Source organism: Orbicella franksi, chromosome 1, assembly GCF_964199315.1.
Source record: "Orbicella franksi chromosome 1, jaOrbFran1.1, whole genome shotgun sequence".
NCBI classification, from domain to species: domain Eukaryota; kingdom Metazoa; phylum Cnidaria; class Anthozoa; order Scleractinia; family Merulinidae; genus Orbicella; species Orbicella franksi.
The window spans coordinates 28,128,521-28,148,896 of NC_138145.1; the positions used below are offsets into that span (position 1 = coordinate 28,128,521).

Sequence of the window (20,376 nt, forward strand, 5' to 3'; positions counted from 1 at the left end):
GGTATACGGTAACCTTAAATAAAGTTTTAAAATAAACCTCTTGGGTGAAATCTCGTGAGCTACGCAGGCTGCGAGATTCATTACGTGAAGAGACAAGTACATGGACAATCGTGACGGTACGTACTTTAACAAGATGTGAAATCCTAGGTTGTCAATCCTTTCAGAACTTTCTAGCGTTTTAGAACAAAGGATACGAAAACGCTAAAAAACGATAAGCTGTATTGACACCTCGGAGTGTCCACAATTACAGTCTTGGAAATGGTAACTAAGCCTTGGAAAGTTCTTTCAAGCCAGATAAAGCAAGGACTATGTACAAGACAATTATAAGCTTAACTTTTGCTTCTCTTTGAAATCCGTCCTTCAGAAAAAGGATCAATCAGTCTCTCTTGTGAGATTTGCATTTTCCTTTAGTCATTTTCATTTCACAAAAACGCTTTTGTAACTGATTCTACGTTGTTTAGCTTAATGATGCGTCTAAATTGGATTTCAATAGATCTTTTCCTTATTTTCAATATAGCCTATCTGCTACACATAGTTGTTCAATAGTCTCTTAGAACGTAGATAGACAGCATAACAGATATCCTATCAATTCCGTACACGGACTATATGTATTACAGTGTGTGTAACACCATGATGAAATTCGCATCTTTCCTACCTACGCCATTTTCAAACATAAACAAGTAGTCTGTGCGAGAAGAAAAATGCTGTTTACTATTTTCAAGTATCTCTTTTCGTTCCAGAGATATTCACGTACTCTAACACCACATATAACTCTTGTTTCTATAACTCGATCACCGTGCATCGCAGGCTCTAGTCAACACACTTACTTTGAGTCTGCAAAATCAAATGACACATCATCTCCAATCAGCATAAATGGTGCCCACTTTCTCACTTCACAGAATGGTGGGTGCTCTCTCATCCATTTCATTGTCTCGTGAAGAGATTCACTGGCACTCTTCCCACGAACCAAGTTTCCATAGAATTGCTTCATGAACTCCATCGTAGCTTCGTCGTCCACATCCCACAGAGACACCAATACTGAGCGTGCACCAGATCCTAAGAAAGCGCGAGCGATTCCAACAACGCCTTCAGCTTTGATTTGGCCGCGTCCGCTGTGACAACAGCTGAGCACCACCAGCTTGGCTCGTAACTGAACTTTTGAGATATCGGACATTGTCAGCACGAAGTCTTCCTTCTTCAGTATTCCTTTAATATTCTGGGCAGGGGCTAAGGCGATATCTCCTTTGTCTGCATTACCGTGCGCAGCGACATGAATAAGACTCACTGAGTGTATCTTCTGCAAGACAGCTCGCTTGGTGGCCTGTTTTCCAACCAGGGGACGAACATTCAACAACTGCCCAATCATTTCTACTTCCTTTCTGGCAAATGGAAGAGGAGGTAATTCTTCTAGGCCTACTTCAGGATCTCCCACGATAAGGACACCTTTCTGACTGTGATAGGTTGCTGGACTGTCTTGGATCAGCTTGAGAGTCGTCAAAGAAGGAATGATACGAATTCTAAACTTTTCAGAGAGATATTCACCACTCTCGTCCTTTAATGCTGCGAATGGAATTCTGTGCAAAGAACGGTCTGGAACGATGATCATCTCAGATCCCTCCACAAATTCACGCACAGGAGCAATAATCATGTTATACAACTCTTTAAGGGCTGGCGGATCCTTCTGACCTTCTTCCTCATGCTCTTTACCCCGAGAAGTGGTGGGAGTTTCTTTTACTTGTGTTGGAGATCTTGCCTCAGCATCGTCATCCCAGAGAAACAAGGAACGATCTTCACATCGTTCTCCTTGCAAGAGCAAAAAGTCTCTGTAGGTCTGATGTGCCAATGTCTCCAGCCAGCGTTGAATGGACTCGCCCTGGGGTCTGATGTCTGTCGTAAGCCCTTTATTTGTCACAACTTCTACCTTGCCAGTCTTTAAAACCCAGCACAAAAGATTTTCATGTACAAAATAAAATGATAGGCCTGTGCAGGATTTCCTTTGTATGAAATTCCCGAACTCTACCCATCGATTGGGATTAAAACCGGGTAACTGTTCGATGGAATATTTAGTTGCCATCGACTCTGCCAGTGATCTGGCACGTTCCAGTTCTGATACGTTCAAAGCCATTTCAATGCATTCCAGTTTCAACAAGACTGTAACCATAAGTCGATAAGGAGCAGCATTTTCGTCAGCCAGCCCTATCTTGTAGTACTCACTCTCCCCCACTAATACTCGCATTTCCTCAAGGGCCTTAATGCTTGCTGAGAGATATTTTAAAGCTTTTGGCATATCTTGAGCTGATACCATATAAACCACTGCTAAATTGCAATAGCTTCTAATTTTCCCTTTCACGTCTCCCATCTGTTCAGAGATCCGAACTGCCCTTTTGAAACATTCGGACCCTTTATGGAATTCATTTTCGGACAAGTGCAACGACCCGAGGTTGTTGTTCGTTGTCATTTCTAGCTCTTGGTCACGAGTTTCTATTGAGAGTGCAAGTGACATCTCGTAACATTCCCTTGCCTCAGCGTGTGCACCCAGTGAATGATGTAAACCACCAAGGTTATTGAGAACAGCGCCTTCTGAATCTTTGCTTCCAATTTGCTTGGTGATTGCCAATGACTTTTCCAAATACCTCTTGGCCGTAGTTAAGTCACCAAGAGATTGATAAACAGATCCAAGATTGCAATTTATTTCCCCTTCTTGCCTGATGTCTTTGACTTCTTTGCTGATTTGGAGCGCCTCTTTGTAGTGCTCTGTCGCTCTTTCGTGTTCGCCAATAGTTTGCTCTATAGATCCCAATCTGCATAATATGTTTGCTTCAACTCTTCTGTCGCCAATTTTTTTGGCGATGGCAAGGGCTTTTTGGCAACATTCATTGGCTTTCACAAATTCCCCAAAATACTGACAAACAACTCCCAGGTTAAGATATTCTGCAGATAGCCCTTCCTTGTGATCAATTCGAGTCTTAATCTCCAGCGCCTTTTCGTGGTGCTTGTATGCCGCCTCATAATTGCCAAGATGCTGGTAGACAGTTCCAAGATTGCCGTAGTCTATTGCCTGCCCTCGTACGTGATTTGTTTTCGTAGTAATATCGAGTGCTTGTTGATGGCACTTCTTTGCTTTGCCATAGTCTCCAAGGGCTTGATAGGCAGTTCCAAGGTTACAGTATGCGGTCCCTTCACCTATTTTATCACCAATGATTTTACTAATATCAAGCTTTCTTTCGTAACACTTAATTGCCTCGTGGTATCTGCCAACAAAAATGTAAAGGTATCCAAGTTGACAAATTGAAGACCCTTCATTCTCTGTGTCACCAATTTTCCTGTACATTTCAAGTGCCTTTTTCAAGTTGAATTCTGCATTTTCATAGTCACTCAGACTGCATGAAAAAACTCCCAAATCGAAGTATGTCGAGGCCTCTGCTTCTTGGCTGCCAATTTCTTTGCTTATCTTCAGTGCCTTGCGATAGCATTCCCGAGCTTGATCGCGTTCACTCAAATTAATGTGGACCTTAGCAAAATTTAGGTAATCCGTGATTTCCCCTTTTTTGTCTCCGAGTTCCACACTAATTTCGAGAGCCTTCATGTGCAATTCTTTGGCTTTGGCATATTCACCCCTGATGTCACATAATGTCCCGAGCTTGCCGTATGCCACTCCTTTGTCAAACGTCTCGCCGACGTCTTCTGCGATCACCATCGCCTCTTCATAATGTATTTTTGCCTGTTCGTATTCTTCATTTTCCTTGTACAGATTGCCGAGAGCGATGAGTACTTGTGGTTCGTTCTTTCTATTTCCAGTTTCTCTGAAGACTTCACGAGCTCTTTCTAAATAGTCCTTAGCTTTTGGGTATTCGAAACGTGACAAAGATACAGTACCTGATCGATAAAGAAATCCTGCTATCGTTTCTTTCCCTTGAGTGTTTGCTTCCGATAGTAATCTTTCAAAATTTTCTCTTTGATCAAGAAATAGAACTTCATAAACATTCATCATTTCATTAAAGATATACGAGACTGCCTCCTCGTAGCTTTCTTTGACTTCCACCTGTTCGCCAGTCGACTGACACACATCGTCAATTTTGCCAATCAGCAATCCAGCTCCGCTTTCGCTACCACCAGTTTGGTATACTGGAATTGCTTGTTCCTCGTTTTGGGCGGCTTTTTTGCTGTCGCTGACCAGGTAGTTAAGCTCAGATAAAAAGCTTAGTGCTCTTTCTTTTCCCTGTCTATCACCAATTTCTTCCCAGATTGCCAGAGCTTGTTCAAAATAGTCCTTGGCACTGGTAAATTCGTATAAGGGTATTGAATACTCTCCTAGGTTGCAAAGAAGTGTTGCAAACGTTCTTTTCAAATGTTCTCCTTGCTGAAGCCTTGACACCTCGTTAAGGTAGTAGGTCCGTGCTTTCTCGAAACTTTCTTTGGCTTTTCCGTTCTCGCCGATCGATAGGTATACATCTCCCATTTTGTTGAGCAACACGGCTTCACCTCCATAGTCGCCATTTTCGCGAAATAGACAAAGTGCTTCCTCACCACTCTGGATTGCATTTTTGTAGTCACCAACAAGACAGTAAAGATTAAATTGCCGGTCATAGACCAGCGCGAAAAGTTCGTTCAGTTTGTCTTTTTTTAATTTCAAAGAATGCTTCTTTAGAAGAACCAAACACTCACTGAGCAGCTCAATGGCCTTCATGAATCGACGTGTCTGAAGCAAAATCGATGCCACCGCAATACCGACAAAGAGAACTTGAAGAATCTCGTCTACGTCAGCCATTAGAATTGCAAATGTCAGTCTGACAGCCTAACCTTAAATGTAACATTAAAGCAAATCATTGTTAACGTAGGTCTAAAACCATTAACTTTTTGCAAAGTTTGGTGCCCCTTGTTAGCAGGAGGTGAACTGTATGTTCTTCGTTTTTAAAAGGGGGAATTGCAGCGTCTGGACGTTTGAACGAGAGGCTAGGGGCATTGTTTCTGTTGCTAGGTCTATTGTTCTTTTAAAGATTATCGAGTCATTCACGTGACCTTGTGAGAGCAACCACTTGATCCGTGTAGAAGGGCTCGGTTTTTATCTCAGACCAAGTTTTCATAGCTGTTCTTTTCGTCCCTCATGAATATTTTGATGTGAAAGTTTGAATACATTACAAGTTAAGACACTCGCGATGACGTGCGCGACGGGCTTCATCGCAAACATTAGTGCTATAATTTTCTGAGCGATAAAAATAACTACTTCCTCCCAGTGCTAGTTTCATAAACAATCTTTAATCATTATCAACTCCTTTTAGTCAGGTGTGAACATTATGGGACGTTCGATAAACAACTTCAATCCTATTGAGAGCCGGCTTGTTTTAAGCAGAATACCGTCCGTAAACTGCCGCTTGTAAGTCCCCTGGGTTATAGACCCAATTGCCGGTAAACAAAATACTACTTCCGATTATAAGCACTAAGCCCCCACTCCCCTATTGGATATAATCCCCCGTCTGGTTTAAAATGAAATGAATGCCCGTTAATACGGTCACCGACGGGCCGTGAAATTGTGGTCGTTTTAACGGGGTAGCCCTGTACTAGCTAATAACGGGGTAGGGTCAAATTTCATGAATGGTAAAAACTGAGTGATATATCACAATCGCACTTCTAAACAACTGTTCTTTAATAAGCACCGGGAATGCAGATATAATTTTAAAAAATTGAAACTTCGATCAGTACGTACAATACTAACAATCGAAAGACGAACATAACTGTTTTAAGTGGCCGAATGAACGGGGTAAAATTATAAAGGATAATACAGGTTAGGACTTCAGAATGAAGCGGCTGGCCGTATTAACGGAGAGTCCACAATAGGGTTCTCAGATCCCGCTTTCCCGCCTATTTTCTCAGTTAATCCAGCCCACTTTTCAAAGCCGTTTCTGCGATAATTATTAATTTTTTAATTAATAAGTCAATAATTAACACAGAAACTTTTTAAAAATAGATATGGCGCAAATGATCATAAAAGGTCTAAAGGCTTACCTTTATTCAATGGGTAGCAGATAAAATTAGTAAGCACAAATGATTGTAACGTTTCTTTCTGTAAACGGTTTACTGTTTTTTTTTTTTTTTTTGTCCACCTACCATTAAAAGAAAAAGATTGTTCACTCTCATATTCAAGGCCAGTTTTTTTCAAAGCTTTCAACGTCTTCACTTTCCTCGAAATCTGGCCTCGGAACTTTTCTTTCTGAAGGAAGGCATTCCCGCACGCAACCTTTTCGTAATATATGGCGACTCAATGATTTATAATGTTGCATACTTCGTTCGGCAAGTCACTATCATCGCCATTCGGTGTGGCCATACTGGCCAAACCAAGCCAAGCACTCGGGAAAAGGTCGAAAGACTAGAAAAACTAAAAAGGATCGAGGGGTCAAGATTACAGATGCAAGCGTCGGAAATGTGGGAAAAGGACAGATGTCATTGATGTTAGAGGCCAACAGAAATCATCACGACTCAAAGACCTCATTCAGTTTGATGATACTAGCGTAGTCAAGCTATAATGGATACGTTTGATAGAACCTGACAGAGTACAGAGCCGTTGCTATTCATTACTTGAAACCTGACACAGCTATACGTACAAAAGATTCGTTTCTGCCAGCTTGCGGTTTTTGCGCTGGTCAATTTATGAGGTCACGTAAGAACTGAATTGCCGTATCCCGCTCATTTTGCATCCCAACCCCATAAAAACATGAAATCCCGCCCTTGCTCGTAATTGAAATTCCCGCTTCCCACTCCACGAAAAAAAGCAAATCCCGCATACCGAAAATATCGCATCGTACCGACTAGCAGTTCCTGGGTCTCTGAGAATGGGGAAAGGTTGAGGTGGAGAGAACACGTTGCGGCCCTATGTGTCTCGTGGCACGAAGGGGACAGTTAGTATAAGGCCACAGACCAGAATCACTGGTGACCTAGCCTGCAGAGCAGGCGAGATTTTTTCGAGCGAGCGCTCACATCGTAAAAAGTTTAGCCGCCATCTTGAATTTTTCATGCAGTGGAAGACTGGGGAGAGAAAGAAAGTTTTACCAAGGGGGTGAATGATAGGCAAGAGGAAGGATAGGGGAAGGGTGGAGCGAAGAAAATCTCGCCTGCCCGAGGTCATTGTTCTTTTAGGAAACTCCGTTCGTCCACGAACGGAGTTTCTGATTGGTGCGGCTTGACCCTGCCTGTCAATTGTCTGTCAGTCAGTTTCGTTTCGTTCGTGCGGGTAAGAAAACTCTGTCGAAAGTGATATTGTTAGTTTCGATTCCGCTCTCGAGGAATCTCTCAAGCGTTTATGTGAACTTGGAATGTCTCGCGAATTACGAACGGAGCAAAAAGACGCAATTTCCACGCTGGTATCCGGAAAAGATCTGTTGGCAGTGCTACCCACTGGCTTTGGGAAAAGCTTAATATTTACGTAAAATGGGGTTGACTAGCCTACACGACTTCTACGGTTCGTGACATTTGCACATTTGCCGTTCTCTGTTCGGTCACTCGACCTTTCTTGTCGATTCACTCGTGTTCATGAAGGGCACTTCATGTTGTGCAATAAGGAGGAATTTTAAGCGGAGTTGAGCCGTTAGATCGTGCTATGGCAAATTTTTATAAGTCATAGGTCTGCATGGTTTGCGCTGTTATCTGCATGTCGACTCGTTGAGTTTGACACCTCTGTAATTTGCCATGTGTTTATGCATTGTTTAGGCTCATTTCTATTGCAAGATATGCTTTTAAGTCTCCATGAATTTGCTTTTGAGGGACAAAATATGAAATTTACCGTGAACATGTTGCTTACTTGCATTCTATATTGTGACACCGGGCCCGGCTGTGACTAGAACTGTTTACAAGCACAGTAGGTAGATCCTTATCACGGATATCATATTTGTTCTCGTGCGATTTCCTTCGGAGACGCTGTAGCTTTACTTTGAGAAAGCTATACGTTTGTCTAGAGACATTCTTATGTTTCTTGCAGCTATCTGATCGAGCTTATGTTTCTCTTGCTCGATGTATAGGTTTATTCCTCCTTTGGCTGTTCTGGCACCACATGATTCAAATGTAGCTGTTTACGCGCAAGTCCTGTTAACTGTTTTGCGTGTTTTATATGCCACTGTTCGGCTTAGTTCAGGCAAAAACATGGTTTCGATCCTCCATGTGGATCTCATCAGTTGCCGGTATTTCTAAAATACTCTGTACGTCTGAAGTCGCTAGCGCAACACGTACCTCTGTGAGAATGCAAGACATCCTGCGGCTTGGCACAAACTTCTCGTGGTGTGTACCCTTGTGAGACTTCCGGTGTCGAGAAAACCTCATTTTGATTGGTTACCCGCTCATTTCCGGAAATGCAGTGAAGCGCAACTAATCAGGAGGTGTTTCGCATTTTAACGGGCTTTTCGGGCAGGCGTCTTCTCATTTTTCCCCTCCCCCATCCCCCACCGTCTAACATGGCGGTCTAACATGGCGGTCTGAAAAGGCGGTCGCAAGGTTGTAACGCTAACTCGCCCCAATAAGACGCCTGCACTGCAGGCTACTGGTGACCTGTAAGCTAGCAAATCTAAGACTATTTTCACACATAAACGGTACTTCCTTTATTCGCATATTTTCTATAAATTTATATGCATTTTTTGTCCGCACACAAACGACATAAAAGACACTCTTCAAAGTGCACAAATTCCTATTGTGAGAACTATCTCCGGTTATGTATTCTTGCGTGAATTCCAATACCTTATGCGTCGATCAATTTCAAGCTTCAACATCCCCCGGAGAACCCCGCGGGCATTTGAACTCTTGAAGATTGGTTCGTTTAAATTCCCCCCCCCCCTCCCCCATGAGCCAAGATTGCGTTCAAATGCCCTACCCAAGTGCCGGATTTTGATTGCAGATTTACTTTTGAACAATTTTTAATTGAAGGATTCCTTGTGTGATCAACGAATGCTGTAAAATTTAGCAAAGCCGCGTATTAGTTTTTGACGCCACTGTTGGGTTTTTCACTTGCAAACGTCATTCCACGGTGTGAAAAATTTTATGATTCTAGACGCGTTTTGCAACTGAATGCGATACCTTCGAATGAGTTATATATAATAATGTTTGAGAGAGGTTGTCGTACATTTTACAGCGTTTGTTCATTCACTATTCAATACCAGTTCATGTTCTGCGGAGAACAATAATTTTATCAAGGCAAGATCAGCGACCGTGACTTTCTACACACTGACCAGCAATTGATTTGTGATTCAAGCTTTAAAACCTAAAAATCACACAACTCAAATACATTCTAGCTTTTAAACATACCTTCAAAAATGATTTCCTTTCCAACCACGCGTATTCCACTGGAAAGACTTGACACTTCCGGCTCAAATTGCCCACCCTACCCAGGCAAGGTTCATATACCCCACCTCCGGGAAGGCCTCTTGCGTCAAATGCCTGTGGGTTACTCTTGCGGGGGGGGGGGGGGGGGGTGGTGGAGTTGAAGCTTCGAATTGATCGGCACATAAGCACTTTGGAAATTTGCATATTTCGAGTAACTCAACTTATCACAAGCTACCTTACAGACAGTTTCCGCTTTATGAGTTACACCGTCAATATTCTCAAGCGCAATACAATTGTGTTTTCAACAGACATTGCTCAGTGTAATTCAGTTAACGCAAAACGACAAACGAAACTGTATGACATAGAGCGTTGCCATAACCCAGACAAGGCAACGTTTTAAAACAAGGACCGATTTTTCTTCGGCGGGTTATAAGACCGTTAAAGCAGCCAATAAAAAATAAATCCAGAGCTTGAAAGTCCGATGGATAGCCTAACTCAACACTCCTGACACACCAATCATTTTCTCTCCTGAACAAATGATGCCAGCAAATATCACAAACATTTTTCATTCAGTTTAATTTATGCATTCTTTGCTTTAGTTGCGACTAGATCAGAGTGCGCATGTTTTGAAGTTATTTTGATTTACAAGCAGCATGCAGAGGCCTCTTTTAATAGAACTTACACGAAGTGACGCCAGCTGGTCATAACCGAAATATTTCTGATGTTAACGACCCTCATTTCTGAATAAGGGTAAACAGGGTTGGTCAAAATGAGTCTTGAAATACTCAAAGTATGTAAACTAACAACAGATTTCACTGATGGAGCTGTCGTTGGACTAGATAGAAAGAATCAGTGGCGGATCTAGGGCAGTCTGGATCCGCCACTGTAGATAGCTTATTGAAACTTTAAAATCGCAGCTCTAGAGCTGAATGAGAAAAAAACTCCTGAAATGAATCCAGATACAAAATTATGCTAAAATGCGATCCACTGATGAAAAAAAACCAACTAAATTAATAATCTATATAAAATCGCTACTCGTTAGTCTGTTCAGTGATTTCGCAAATATGAATGTGATATCGTCGATATCTAGATGTGCTTGGCAGCTTACAACCAAATATATATAAATATGGGTACAATTACCGACATTCTGACTGATAAGCAATTCACTAAGACACTAACTTTCACGTTTTGTTTGTTTAATGACGGTTGCGACAGTATATCGGAAGCTTTAAAGGCAACCATATACAAAGGCAGTATTGCATTAATCTTTTTCAAACCTAGATTGACTGTTCGCTGAAGTATCCACGTTTCATTAGTAATGCTGTATACCAATACACTGTAACATGAAACATAACTAATACAGACCATGACGCATTTTACAGTTCTTACCTGCGCTGTGTTCCAAAATGGAAGCCGAAGACGGAAGTTGTTTCGTAATGTCGTTCTTTACATCAAGTTCATGTAAGTCAGTCCTGAAATGAGAAATCGGACATGACATTCTTCTTCAGTTCGGTAACCACTTGAAACAGGCTATACATCGCTAGCTAAAGCCAAGGAGACAGCAGATTTCACTGGTAATAAATTCTTGCGGTTTGAGAGCGCAAAAGTGAGGGAGGGGTGGGAATCCAGGTACAACACTTGGCAAGGGGAGGATGGGGGAATGAAATTGTTAGTCGCCCCAGATTTCTCATGATCGTATTTCGCTTTCGATTTCCCACTTTTCCTCCACTCTCTGTTCCTGGAGTAACATGAAGACTATTTAGTTCTAGGTTTGCTTGCCATCGTTATAAAGAGTCTATAAAGCTTCGGCCGTATTTCTCGCCACTCGACAATATATGGTAATATTCGCTATACTCAATGAATGGATCCACGTACGCTTTTGGAGATATCAATGAATTTACAACAGCACAATAAAGCTTCTGCAATCTTTTCACGTATGTGAACAACTGGAACACTGCAAAATTCTTGAGCTTATTTAGAACATGAGAAGATGATGATCTAGACCCGGGAATCCAGATTATAGTCGATTGTTTACAATTCTTTTGAAACATGTATTACGTTCCAAGGTTAGTTTCAACGTTCATTTCCTCTGTTTGGTCAACAGTTTCTTTTAAGACTTCACCCTCGTAACTCTCCCCACCCCTCCCCTTACCAAAGCGCTATGAAAGCAGTTTCAGTAGTCAAATCTTTCCCCCTAGGTCCTCCTGTCTACAGCTTGTTCGAGAACTACATGTAGGCATGCGACAATTTCCAAAGGTGCTATGGATAATGGCAGTTCAACGTTTCTTGTTCTGAGTAGTTCATGTTGTCTCAGCAGGAGGGAAGAGGAAACCATAAATAATACATTCATCAAAATTACATTGAAGGGCGCTGAAAAGAAAAATATTTCACGTCAATTTCCGCAGTATTCTTCACCTTTCATTCATTTCTAAATGAACGTCGATAACGGTAACTAGGTACGAATTCAAACAAACACACGATATAAAAGCGATTGTGAGATTCTTCTTTGAAATCGACTATAGATTCGAAATCCGACATAGGTGACGAAGTCGAGTTTCGGCACAGTACTGACGAAGCCCGTCCACATTACGCCGGAGAAATTAGGCCTACCATTCAGGCATCCACACTATTATGTCATGAAAACAGAACTTTTCGAAAACGCTCTTGAAACCAGAAGAATTTAAAAACGCCGGCGTTTCGTTTTTGTGGTGTGGACGAAAAGCACTTTTAAAGAAAAAGAAGAAGAAAAAAAAAAACGATGGCATCACGTTAATCGTGTGATTTCCCTGACCGAGTTTTCCTTAAACACGAATCCAAAATGACGAGTGATTGTTGTGTTTTCAAGTTCCTCCAGTGTAGTGTGGACGGAAAACATTTGATGCGTTTTCAAAGTGAAACCACCGTTTTCAAATTCCTCCGGCGTAATGTTGACGAGGCCCGAGTAAACGCAATCAATACACTTAACAAAGCAATAAATAAAAAGAAATTAACAATATATTTGATGAGACCCTATTAAGCCACACGCTCATGAGGACCCATACTTTGGTTGAGAAAACTCAGATCGTCATATCATGACGAGACGGGGTCAAAGCCGAAAGGGAGCCTTGCATCCGAGATGGTCACTTGCTACCCCAAAAGTGCAAGTCAAGATCGCAACATGAAATGTCCGTACCCTAAATCAAGTTGGTAAAACAGCTCAAGTTACCTCTGAAATGAGGAAGTATGCAAGTGACATATTAGGCCTAAGAGGACGACTTCGTGAAACGTCGCGAATAACTGCGACAACAGAAAAAGTCAAGCAGGGTTGCAACTCATGGATTGCGGCAGAACACAGAGCTAGGGACAGACTGACGTGCAGAGATGTTACGGCCCTATGTGCACTGTGGCACAAAGTGGACAATCAGGATAAGGCCACAGACCAGAATCACTGGCGACGTTTAAGCTAGCAAATCTAAGACTGTATGTTCACACATGGACGGTACCTCCGTGTACGCATATTTCTTATTCGTTTACACTCACTTTTCGTCCACACGGAACTGAGCGACATAAGACACTCTTCAAATTGCATATATTCTTAAACAGACAACTATCTCCGGTTACGTATTCTTGCGTGAATTCCAATTACACCTTAGCACTTTCCAAATTTGCATATTTCGAGAGGTACTCAACTGTATCAATAAGCTTCCTAACAGACCGTTTCCGCTTTGCGAGTTAGTGCCGATATTCTCAAAACGACAAACGAAACTGCATTAGTGCATAGAACGTTGCCATAACCCAGACAAGGCAACGTTTTAAAGCAAGGACCGATTTTTCTTTGGTGATCACAGCGGGTCATTAGACCGTTGAAGCAGCCAATAAAAATATATCCAGAGCTTAAAAGTCCGATGGATAGCCTATCGCTCTGGCGTCACTTACAGTGACGCCAGCTGGTGACGACCGAAATATTTCTGATGGTAACTGTGGCCCTCATTTCTGAATAAGGGTAAACAGGGTTGGTCAAAATGAGTCTTGAAATACTCAAAGTATGTAAACTAACAACAGATTTCACTGATGGAACTGTCGATGGACTAGAAAACACCAAATAAAGTAATAATCTATATAAAATTGCTGTAGAAAATGCTATTCGTTAGTCTGTTGATTTTGCAAATATGAATATGATATCTTCGATATCTAGATGTGCTTGGCAGCTTACAGACAAATATATTACCGACATTTTGACTGATAAGCAATTCACCAAGACACTATCTTTCACGTTCTGTTTGTTTAATGACGGTTGCGACGGTAAATCGGAAGCTTTAAAGGCAACCATATATAAAGGCAGTATTGCATTAATCTTTTTCGAGCCTAGATTGACTGTTCGCTGAAGTATCCGCGTTTCATTAGTAATGCTGTATACCAATACACTGTAACAGATAATATAACTAATACAGACCATGACGCATTTTACAATTCTTACCTGCGCTGTGTTCCAAAATGGAAGCCGAAGACGGAAGTTGTTTCGTAATGTCGTTCTCTATATCAAGTTCATGAGTCAGTCCTGAAATGAGAAATCGGACATGACATTCTTCTTCAGTTCGGTAACCACTTGAAACAGGCTGTACATCGCTAGCTAAAGCCAAGGAGACAGCAGATTTCATTGGTAATAAATTCTTGCGGTTTGAGAGCGCAAAAGTGAGGGAGGGGTGGGAATCCAGGTACAACACTTGGCAAGGGGAGGGTGGGGGAATGAAATTGTTAGTCGCCCCAGATTCCTCATGATCGTATTTCGCTTTCGATTTCCCGCTTTTCCTCCACTCTCTGTTCCTGGAGTAACATGAAGACTATTTAGTTCTAGGTTTGCTTGCCATCGTTATAAAGAGTCTATAAAGTTTCGGCCGTACTTCTCGACACTCGACAATATATGGTAATATTCGCTATATTCAATGAATGGATCCACGTACGCTTTTGGAGATATCGATGCATTTACAACAGCACAATAAAGCTTCTGCAATCTTTTCTCATATGTGAACAATTGGAACACTGCAAAATTCGTAAGCTTTCTTAGAACATGAGACGATGATGATCTAGAACCGGGGATCTAGATTAAATAGTCGATTTTTTACAGTTCCTTTGAAACACGTGTTATGTTCCAAGGTTAGTTTCAACGTTCATTTCCTCTTTTTTGTCAAGTTTCTTTTAAGACTGCAGCCTGCGTCGAGGCCGAAGGAGCCATTTCCAAATGTTCGAGAACTCCTGGTCTCCTTGTAATTCTCCCCACCTCTCCCCTTACCAAAAGCGCTCTATAATCTCAAGGTGCTGGCCAAAAGGATCGCGGCCTCTGGAATCCTGATCACGTGTGGCGTGTTCTCGGATAATCAGACAAAGCAAACTGAAAATGGCGGCTTCGATACAGAATGATGTGGTAGCAGCAGTCGAACATGAAATCAGTTGTCCCGTCTGTTTGGACGATTTTGAAGAGCCTAAATGTCTTCCAAACTGTGCTCATAACGTGTGTCAACATTGTCTTGAGGGGATGGTGAAGAAGAGGCAGAGTTCGATCGAGTGCCCAGTGTGTCGAATTGAGTCTGTGATTCCGAATGGCGGAGTCGCTGCTTTCCCAAAGAATCATCTGCTGGTTCGTTTGATAGAGCGCACGCCTGGACGAAAGGAAAAAGAAGCTATCAAAGAAGCCCTGAAAAACTGTAAAGGTAAATTAGAAGGCGCTGAAACCGCTCTGAAAGAAATGGAAGATCGTTACGAGACTTCCAGAAGCCAAGCTGAACAGATCAAGCAGAATATAAAATCGATGGCAGAAAATGTTGTCACCATGGTGCGAGAACAAGAAACACAGATGCTCTGTGAGATAGATCAGAAACTGAGTCAGAATCGCAACGAAGGAACGTTTGAAATGCATAAATCCAACACCTCAGGGTTATGTGAAAATGCCTCCAGTTGTATCCAAACTGTAGAAGACATTCTGCAAAATGGTGTAGTCAGTGATCTTAAAGATCTCAAAGAAGCCTTGATCGAGGAGTTAAACGAATTCTCCGAGTCTTTGGAATCACGGATTTTTTGGGCAAACTGTGAATTTACCAATCCATTTGATGTTTCACTGGCAAACACAGAATCTGTTGACAAGTTCATTCAGGAGAAGTGTTTGTTAGGTAACCTTACCATAAATACAGACTCTGCATCAGTACCTGAAGACATCCCTACAGCTTCTGCTTTCTCGGGTTTGTGTATAGGCACACCCATTATTCAGAAAAGCATAGACTACTCAATGTGTGGATCATTGATTCAAACTGTGGACAGCTCTTCTCTTGGTGTAGCAAATTTTACCCCCTTTTCTGTGGCAGTGTCCAGAAGTTCTGGTCATTTTGTGGCACTAGATGAGGAAATGAAACATGTTCACATCTTTAATGAGGAGGGAGAACCCTTGAAGAAATTCCGCATCATGTATGGTGATCTGTGGGACATTGGAGTTTCAAATGACGACGAGATAGTCGTTTTAAATCGAGAAAGCAACCGTGTTTTACATTATGACATGAATGGAAACTTCAGGAAAAAATTTGTGACTGCTCCTAAAGAAAATGTCAAGTTTACATCTTTATCTGTTGATATTCATGGACGTTTTATCATCTCATCCAGCCCATGCTATGCGGAAACGCAAGAGGACACCATGCCCCACATTCTTGTCTACAATCCCTCAGGGAAACTAACGTTGTCATTTGGAGATGACAGACTATCGTCTCCAGAAAAGGCAGTGTTTCTGAATGGCAAATTCTTTGTGGTGGATCATGGTGGTGAATGCATTATGGTTTTTGATAAAAGTGGAGATTTTCTTGAAGAAATTGGAAAGGGTCGCCTGGAGCATCCGTGTAGTATTGCAGCTGATTATACTAATGGAAGCCTTGCTGTGAGTGACCGTGGAAATTCCACAATACAGATTTACAGTCAAGATGGGCGTCTACTGCATTGTTTCCGAACTGAACACATTCCATTACAGCTAGCATTCACAAAGAATTACAAGAATCTGCTGGTTTGTTTTGAAATTGATGATGACAAAAAGAACATAGAGATGCTGACTTACTCTTGATGCTGAAAGTTTGTTTGCAAATGTAAAAATGAATTAAACAGAGTTTGTACTAAAGGTGAAGAATGATCATCGCAGTTAATTTTCCAATTTAAGCAATTGGAAAGAAGAAGCCTGAAAAAATCAGGGCTTCAACGGGATTCGAACCCGTGACCTCCGCGATACCGGTGCGATGCTCTACCAACTGAGCTATGAAGCCACACATTGGGAGCAAGGTCAATTAGTTGAGTTCATATCTTCCCGTGAGGAGTGAAATATTCTTCACTTTCACCTACAACCGCAGTTCATATATGAATTATTTCATATAAACTTCACAATAGAGTTTGTACTAGTTTTAATGATTTATTGATGCAGTGCACAGGGCTGTCATTAAGTTTTGAGTTACCTGTAGCCTTGTTCTCCACACCCATAGCAAACTTGTGTCTTTGTGGGTGAATTCTTTCAACAACAGGCAATTTAACCCAAAGCATCAAGGGAAAATCAAGCATACTCAGCCGTAACAGGTGTCATGGTTTACAGTCTTTAATGACAGCCCTGTTGCAATTCTGGTTTGGTGAAGAATTTTATATGCTGTTTGCTAGACCATGCAGCAGTGAAACAGCAGTTAGGGATGAAATTACATTGTACATTGATTTTTGTTTGATAAAATTCACTAATGTCCAAATACAATGTATTAAAGGATCATGAATTCCATGTTAAATACCACCTAAAAAATAAACATTACTTTTCAAATCATGTATTGTGAAACTTAGCATGAAATGCATAATTGGATAGTGAATTTTCAGATATTTTTAGATGAAGAAATATATTGGGGGATTGTAAAATGAGGTTTCCTTTGGTGATTATTTCCTTTTTGTGCATCTATGTTTTGATATTATGAGTAGAAATTTAATCTACAGTAATTACAGCTAATGCAGTTAGCTATAAAGGTTTTTGGTTTGCATCTAATCAGTTACACACAAAATGTGAATTGCACACAAGAAACTAAAATCTGAACACATTTTAATAGCTTGGTTATTTTGTTTGCAAGTATTTCCTTTCTCTAGAATATAGACTCTTTTAAATGTATTATACATGTCGTGTTTATTCTACCTAAAGAGGTGTATTATATTTTCTTTATTATGCATTGTATGTGTTACTGATCAGATGCAAACCAAAAATCGTCCTCTGAAGGGGCGTGAATCTGCCCTTCTGTTAAGCAAGAAGTCACCTATCATTCAGTGGCCTTTTGAGCACAACTGTATCTGATACTTTGCCCAGTTACATATATATGTATCTCCTGTATAACGAATGCTGTCTTGTCAGGATAACCCATGTTATTTAGATTAGGAAATAACTGACACATGTAAGATATTCCTAGAAAATAATAAAATGTACCTGTTACATGTATTCGCCATCAATAGACATACTGCGATAAACATACATGTATGCATTGGCCTCTACCAGGCATTTGGTTCTTTGGTAAGCAACGTTAAAAACGTTATGACAGAGAGAGGGCTGGAACTGAATTAAAACTTCATTGAAATGTCATCCCATAATGCAAAGCGACAAAAGAAGGAAGGCAGGTAAAATGGACCTTTTTACAGATGTCACGCTTTCACGCCTGGCATACAATTCTTTGTAAAAATTGGTTATGTTGGGTCCGATATTTTCACGAGTTTGCAACGGAATCTTATGAAACTTCGCATATTTATTAAATTCACCAGGATGAATTTATCTATCCAGGTAGTTTTACGTTTATATTAAAGATACGAAGAATTGTTGAAATTGCGTGACATCAGTAGAAAGGTCCGTTTTTACGAGTCACGTCACTTGCGTGACATGTCTGTTAATGGCAGTTACTGTGGATAGACAGACAGACAGACACAACCTTTATAAAGCTCAGAAGCTTATTATGGAGTCGTCCAAAAAAACAAATAAAGTAGGGTGAATGAATTCGTCTCGCTCGCGACTTTCTCTCGTCGGCTCTTCGCACTTGCCTTTTATTACTCGTAAAAGGGACTCTCCCGAATAAGCGCCTCCAAAAAGCGGTAACGGAACTTCAGCGGTGACAGTTCAATTCCGGGCTCAATGGATAGGACGACGTTACCGGTTTGCCTTGGAAACTGGCATTATCATCAACTGCCATCACCTGAACACAGACGTTTCCCCGCCGGCTTGTTTACTTAAAGAAGAACAAATAACATGGGGAAAGCTACTTATGAGATAAACCCTGCAGGCAGGCTCACGTTTGGGTCACACGCCCGTTCGGCAGACACTCGGGCATGTGATGACGCATGACCACTTGTTCTCTGTGGCCCTTTCACTGATAAGGGATGTACAAGTCTTCGGCAATGGTTGGAAGAACCCAGAATTTATTTGAGTCAGTGAGTGGCTTGTGCCGGATTGACTCGGTTTAAGTTGATACCATTTCTTCAAAACTGTTGACTTACAATGAGTCAGTGAAAAACTCTTTTAAACCTAAATCCCGGATTATATTTGCGTTAATCAGCTTTAGAAGGGCCGCGAACATTCATGCCCTGTAGTTCCCTTGCAGTACAAGATACTAATGGCTTTAGCGACCTTTTTTGAAGTTCGCCCAAAGATAGGTTTAATCTCTGATAAAAAGATAGAGAGATAGAATGAAAAGGAAAAAGTCAACACTGAACATTCTTTCTTAACAGTTGGTCACGTGACCAATTGTTGTAAAACATGGTTGGATCTGTGTGATTTCACTGAGGAAACGAACAAGAGTGTTCTAATTAGTTCAAATACCGATTCATCACATTCTGTATAACTGATAGATTTAACTGTGACGAAAGTTTGAACACTTTTGGAAACAAGAAGACGGTCTGGACGGAGTTTCACTGAAAGCTGAGAATTGCATCGAACCTTTACTTGTGTCAAATTTTTTAACTGTTGGCTGAGATCCGAAATCTGAAGAATTTACTGATAGTCGAAGAAATAGGTTCATCTATTCACTGATATCGCTGAAGAAATCTTCCAGATTCAACTGTGGAGTGGGACTGAACCCATCAGAAAGGGCCAAAAGGGGCACCTCTTTCGGGATGCAGGTATACAAAAGGATGGGGCATGGATTGTACTAGTTCAACTGTACAAAAGTGAGGGGGAAAACTGTCATTCAGGTATGTGAGTGCCCTTCAAAATATCTCGAGAAAATGTTCCAGAAGCTTAGTCTTCAGCATTTCAAGGGCTTAAAAATGAAAAATTTAGCCGAAGGGATGCCAGTATGAAGATATTATCGGGCGCGAAAAAATTATCGGCCGGAACGCGATGTCTTGACAGTACGGATAGAGCGCAGCGAAGTCCGTACAATTCCGATATCTCTCAGTACGGTCCCGAGCAAGCTTGGTTAATTAAAAAAATTATTACACGACTGATGTTTAGAGAATAATGCCACGATCATGGACTGGAAAAAAGCGCGGTATTCTGATTGGAAGCCGACAAGGCGTATACTCACGTGTGATGTTAAAAATTGAACCACAGAAGGGAAAGAGAGTTGGAAGAAAAAGAATGTTTTATGTTTAAGATAATCAGGTTCTTTTAGAGCCGTAAGCCATAAAACAACCAAAAAATCTTCAAGAAAGGTCATCAGGGATCATTCGGGACAATGTCCGGTACAATATCGAGAGAATATTGGACCGGCAATGGAGGAATCTGTTTGGTCCATTTAGTTATTGGCCCTGGGAACTAACGTAATCGTGTAATAAATACATATATACACATGTTTTTTAAGTTGATTGCTTTTATGTTTAGACCTGTTTATGGACAGTCACGTTAACATCTGTTGAAAAGAGAGGCCTTTTCTGATTTTTCTAAATTATGGCCAACGGCGCGTGGATATCTTGCGCTCACAGTATAGTACACGCTTCAACAGTCAAATTCCACTGATACTATCTACCACCATCTGTGGGCGCAGACACTTGGAATCTCTCATTCTTTTTAAAAGGACCGTAGCCCAACTGGCGAGATAAGGGGGTCTTAGTTTAATTAGGATATTACCC

The 20,376-nt window shown here is 41.2% G+C and overlaps 2 protein-coding genes across 6 annotated transcripts in view; one reads left to right on the forward strand and one right to left on the reverse strand.

Moving 5' to 3' along the window:
* Window positions 1-20,376, reverse strand: part of LOC145501186 (uncharacterized) — a 32,455-nt gene that overhangs the window by 5,978 nt on the left and 6,101 nt on the right. For 4 of the 5 annotated variants that reach the window (XM_081480723.1, XM_081480715.1, XM_081480716.1 and 1 more), the window contains 3 exons: window positions 13,757-13,837; window positions 10,690-10,772; window positions 828-4,800 (listed from right to left, as the gene is read on the reverse strand). In XM_081480723.1, coding sequence (XP_081336849.1) covers window positions 828-4,768 — 3,941 coding nt within the window. In that variant the 5' untranslated portion in view covers window positions 4,769-4,800; window positions 10,690-10,772; window positions 13,757-13,837. The other variant, XM_081480736.1, reaches the window with a different exon arrangement.
* LOC145501338 (uncharacterized) lies at window positions 14,675-19,152 on the forward strand. The gene has a single exon (XM_081480832.1). The coding sequence runs from the start codon at window positions 14,675-14,677 to the stop codon at window positions 16,373-16,375; it is 1,701 nt and encodes a 566-aa protein (XP_081336958.1). The 3' UTR covers window positions 16,376-19,152.

Coding starts and splice junctions, on each gene's coding strand:
- LOC145501338 (XM_081480832.1), top strand. CDS start 14,675: ATGGCGGCTTCGATACAGAATGATGTGGTAGCAGCAGTCGAACATGAA.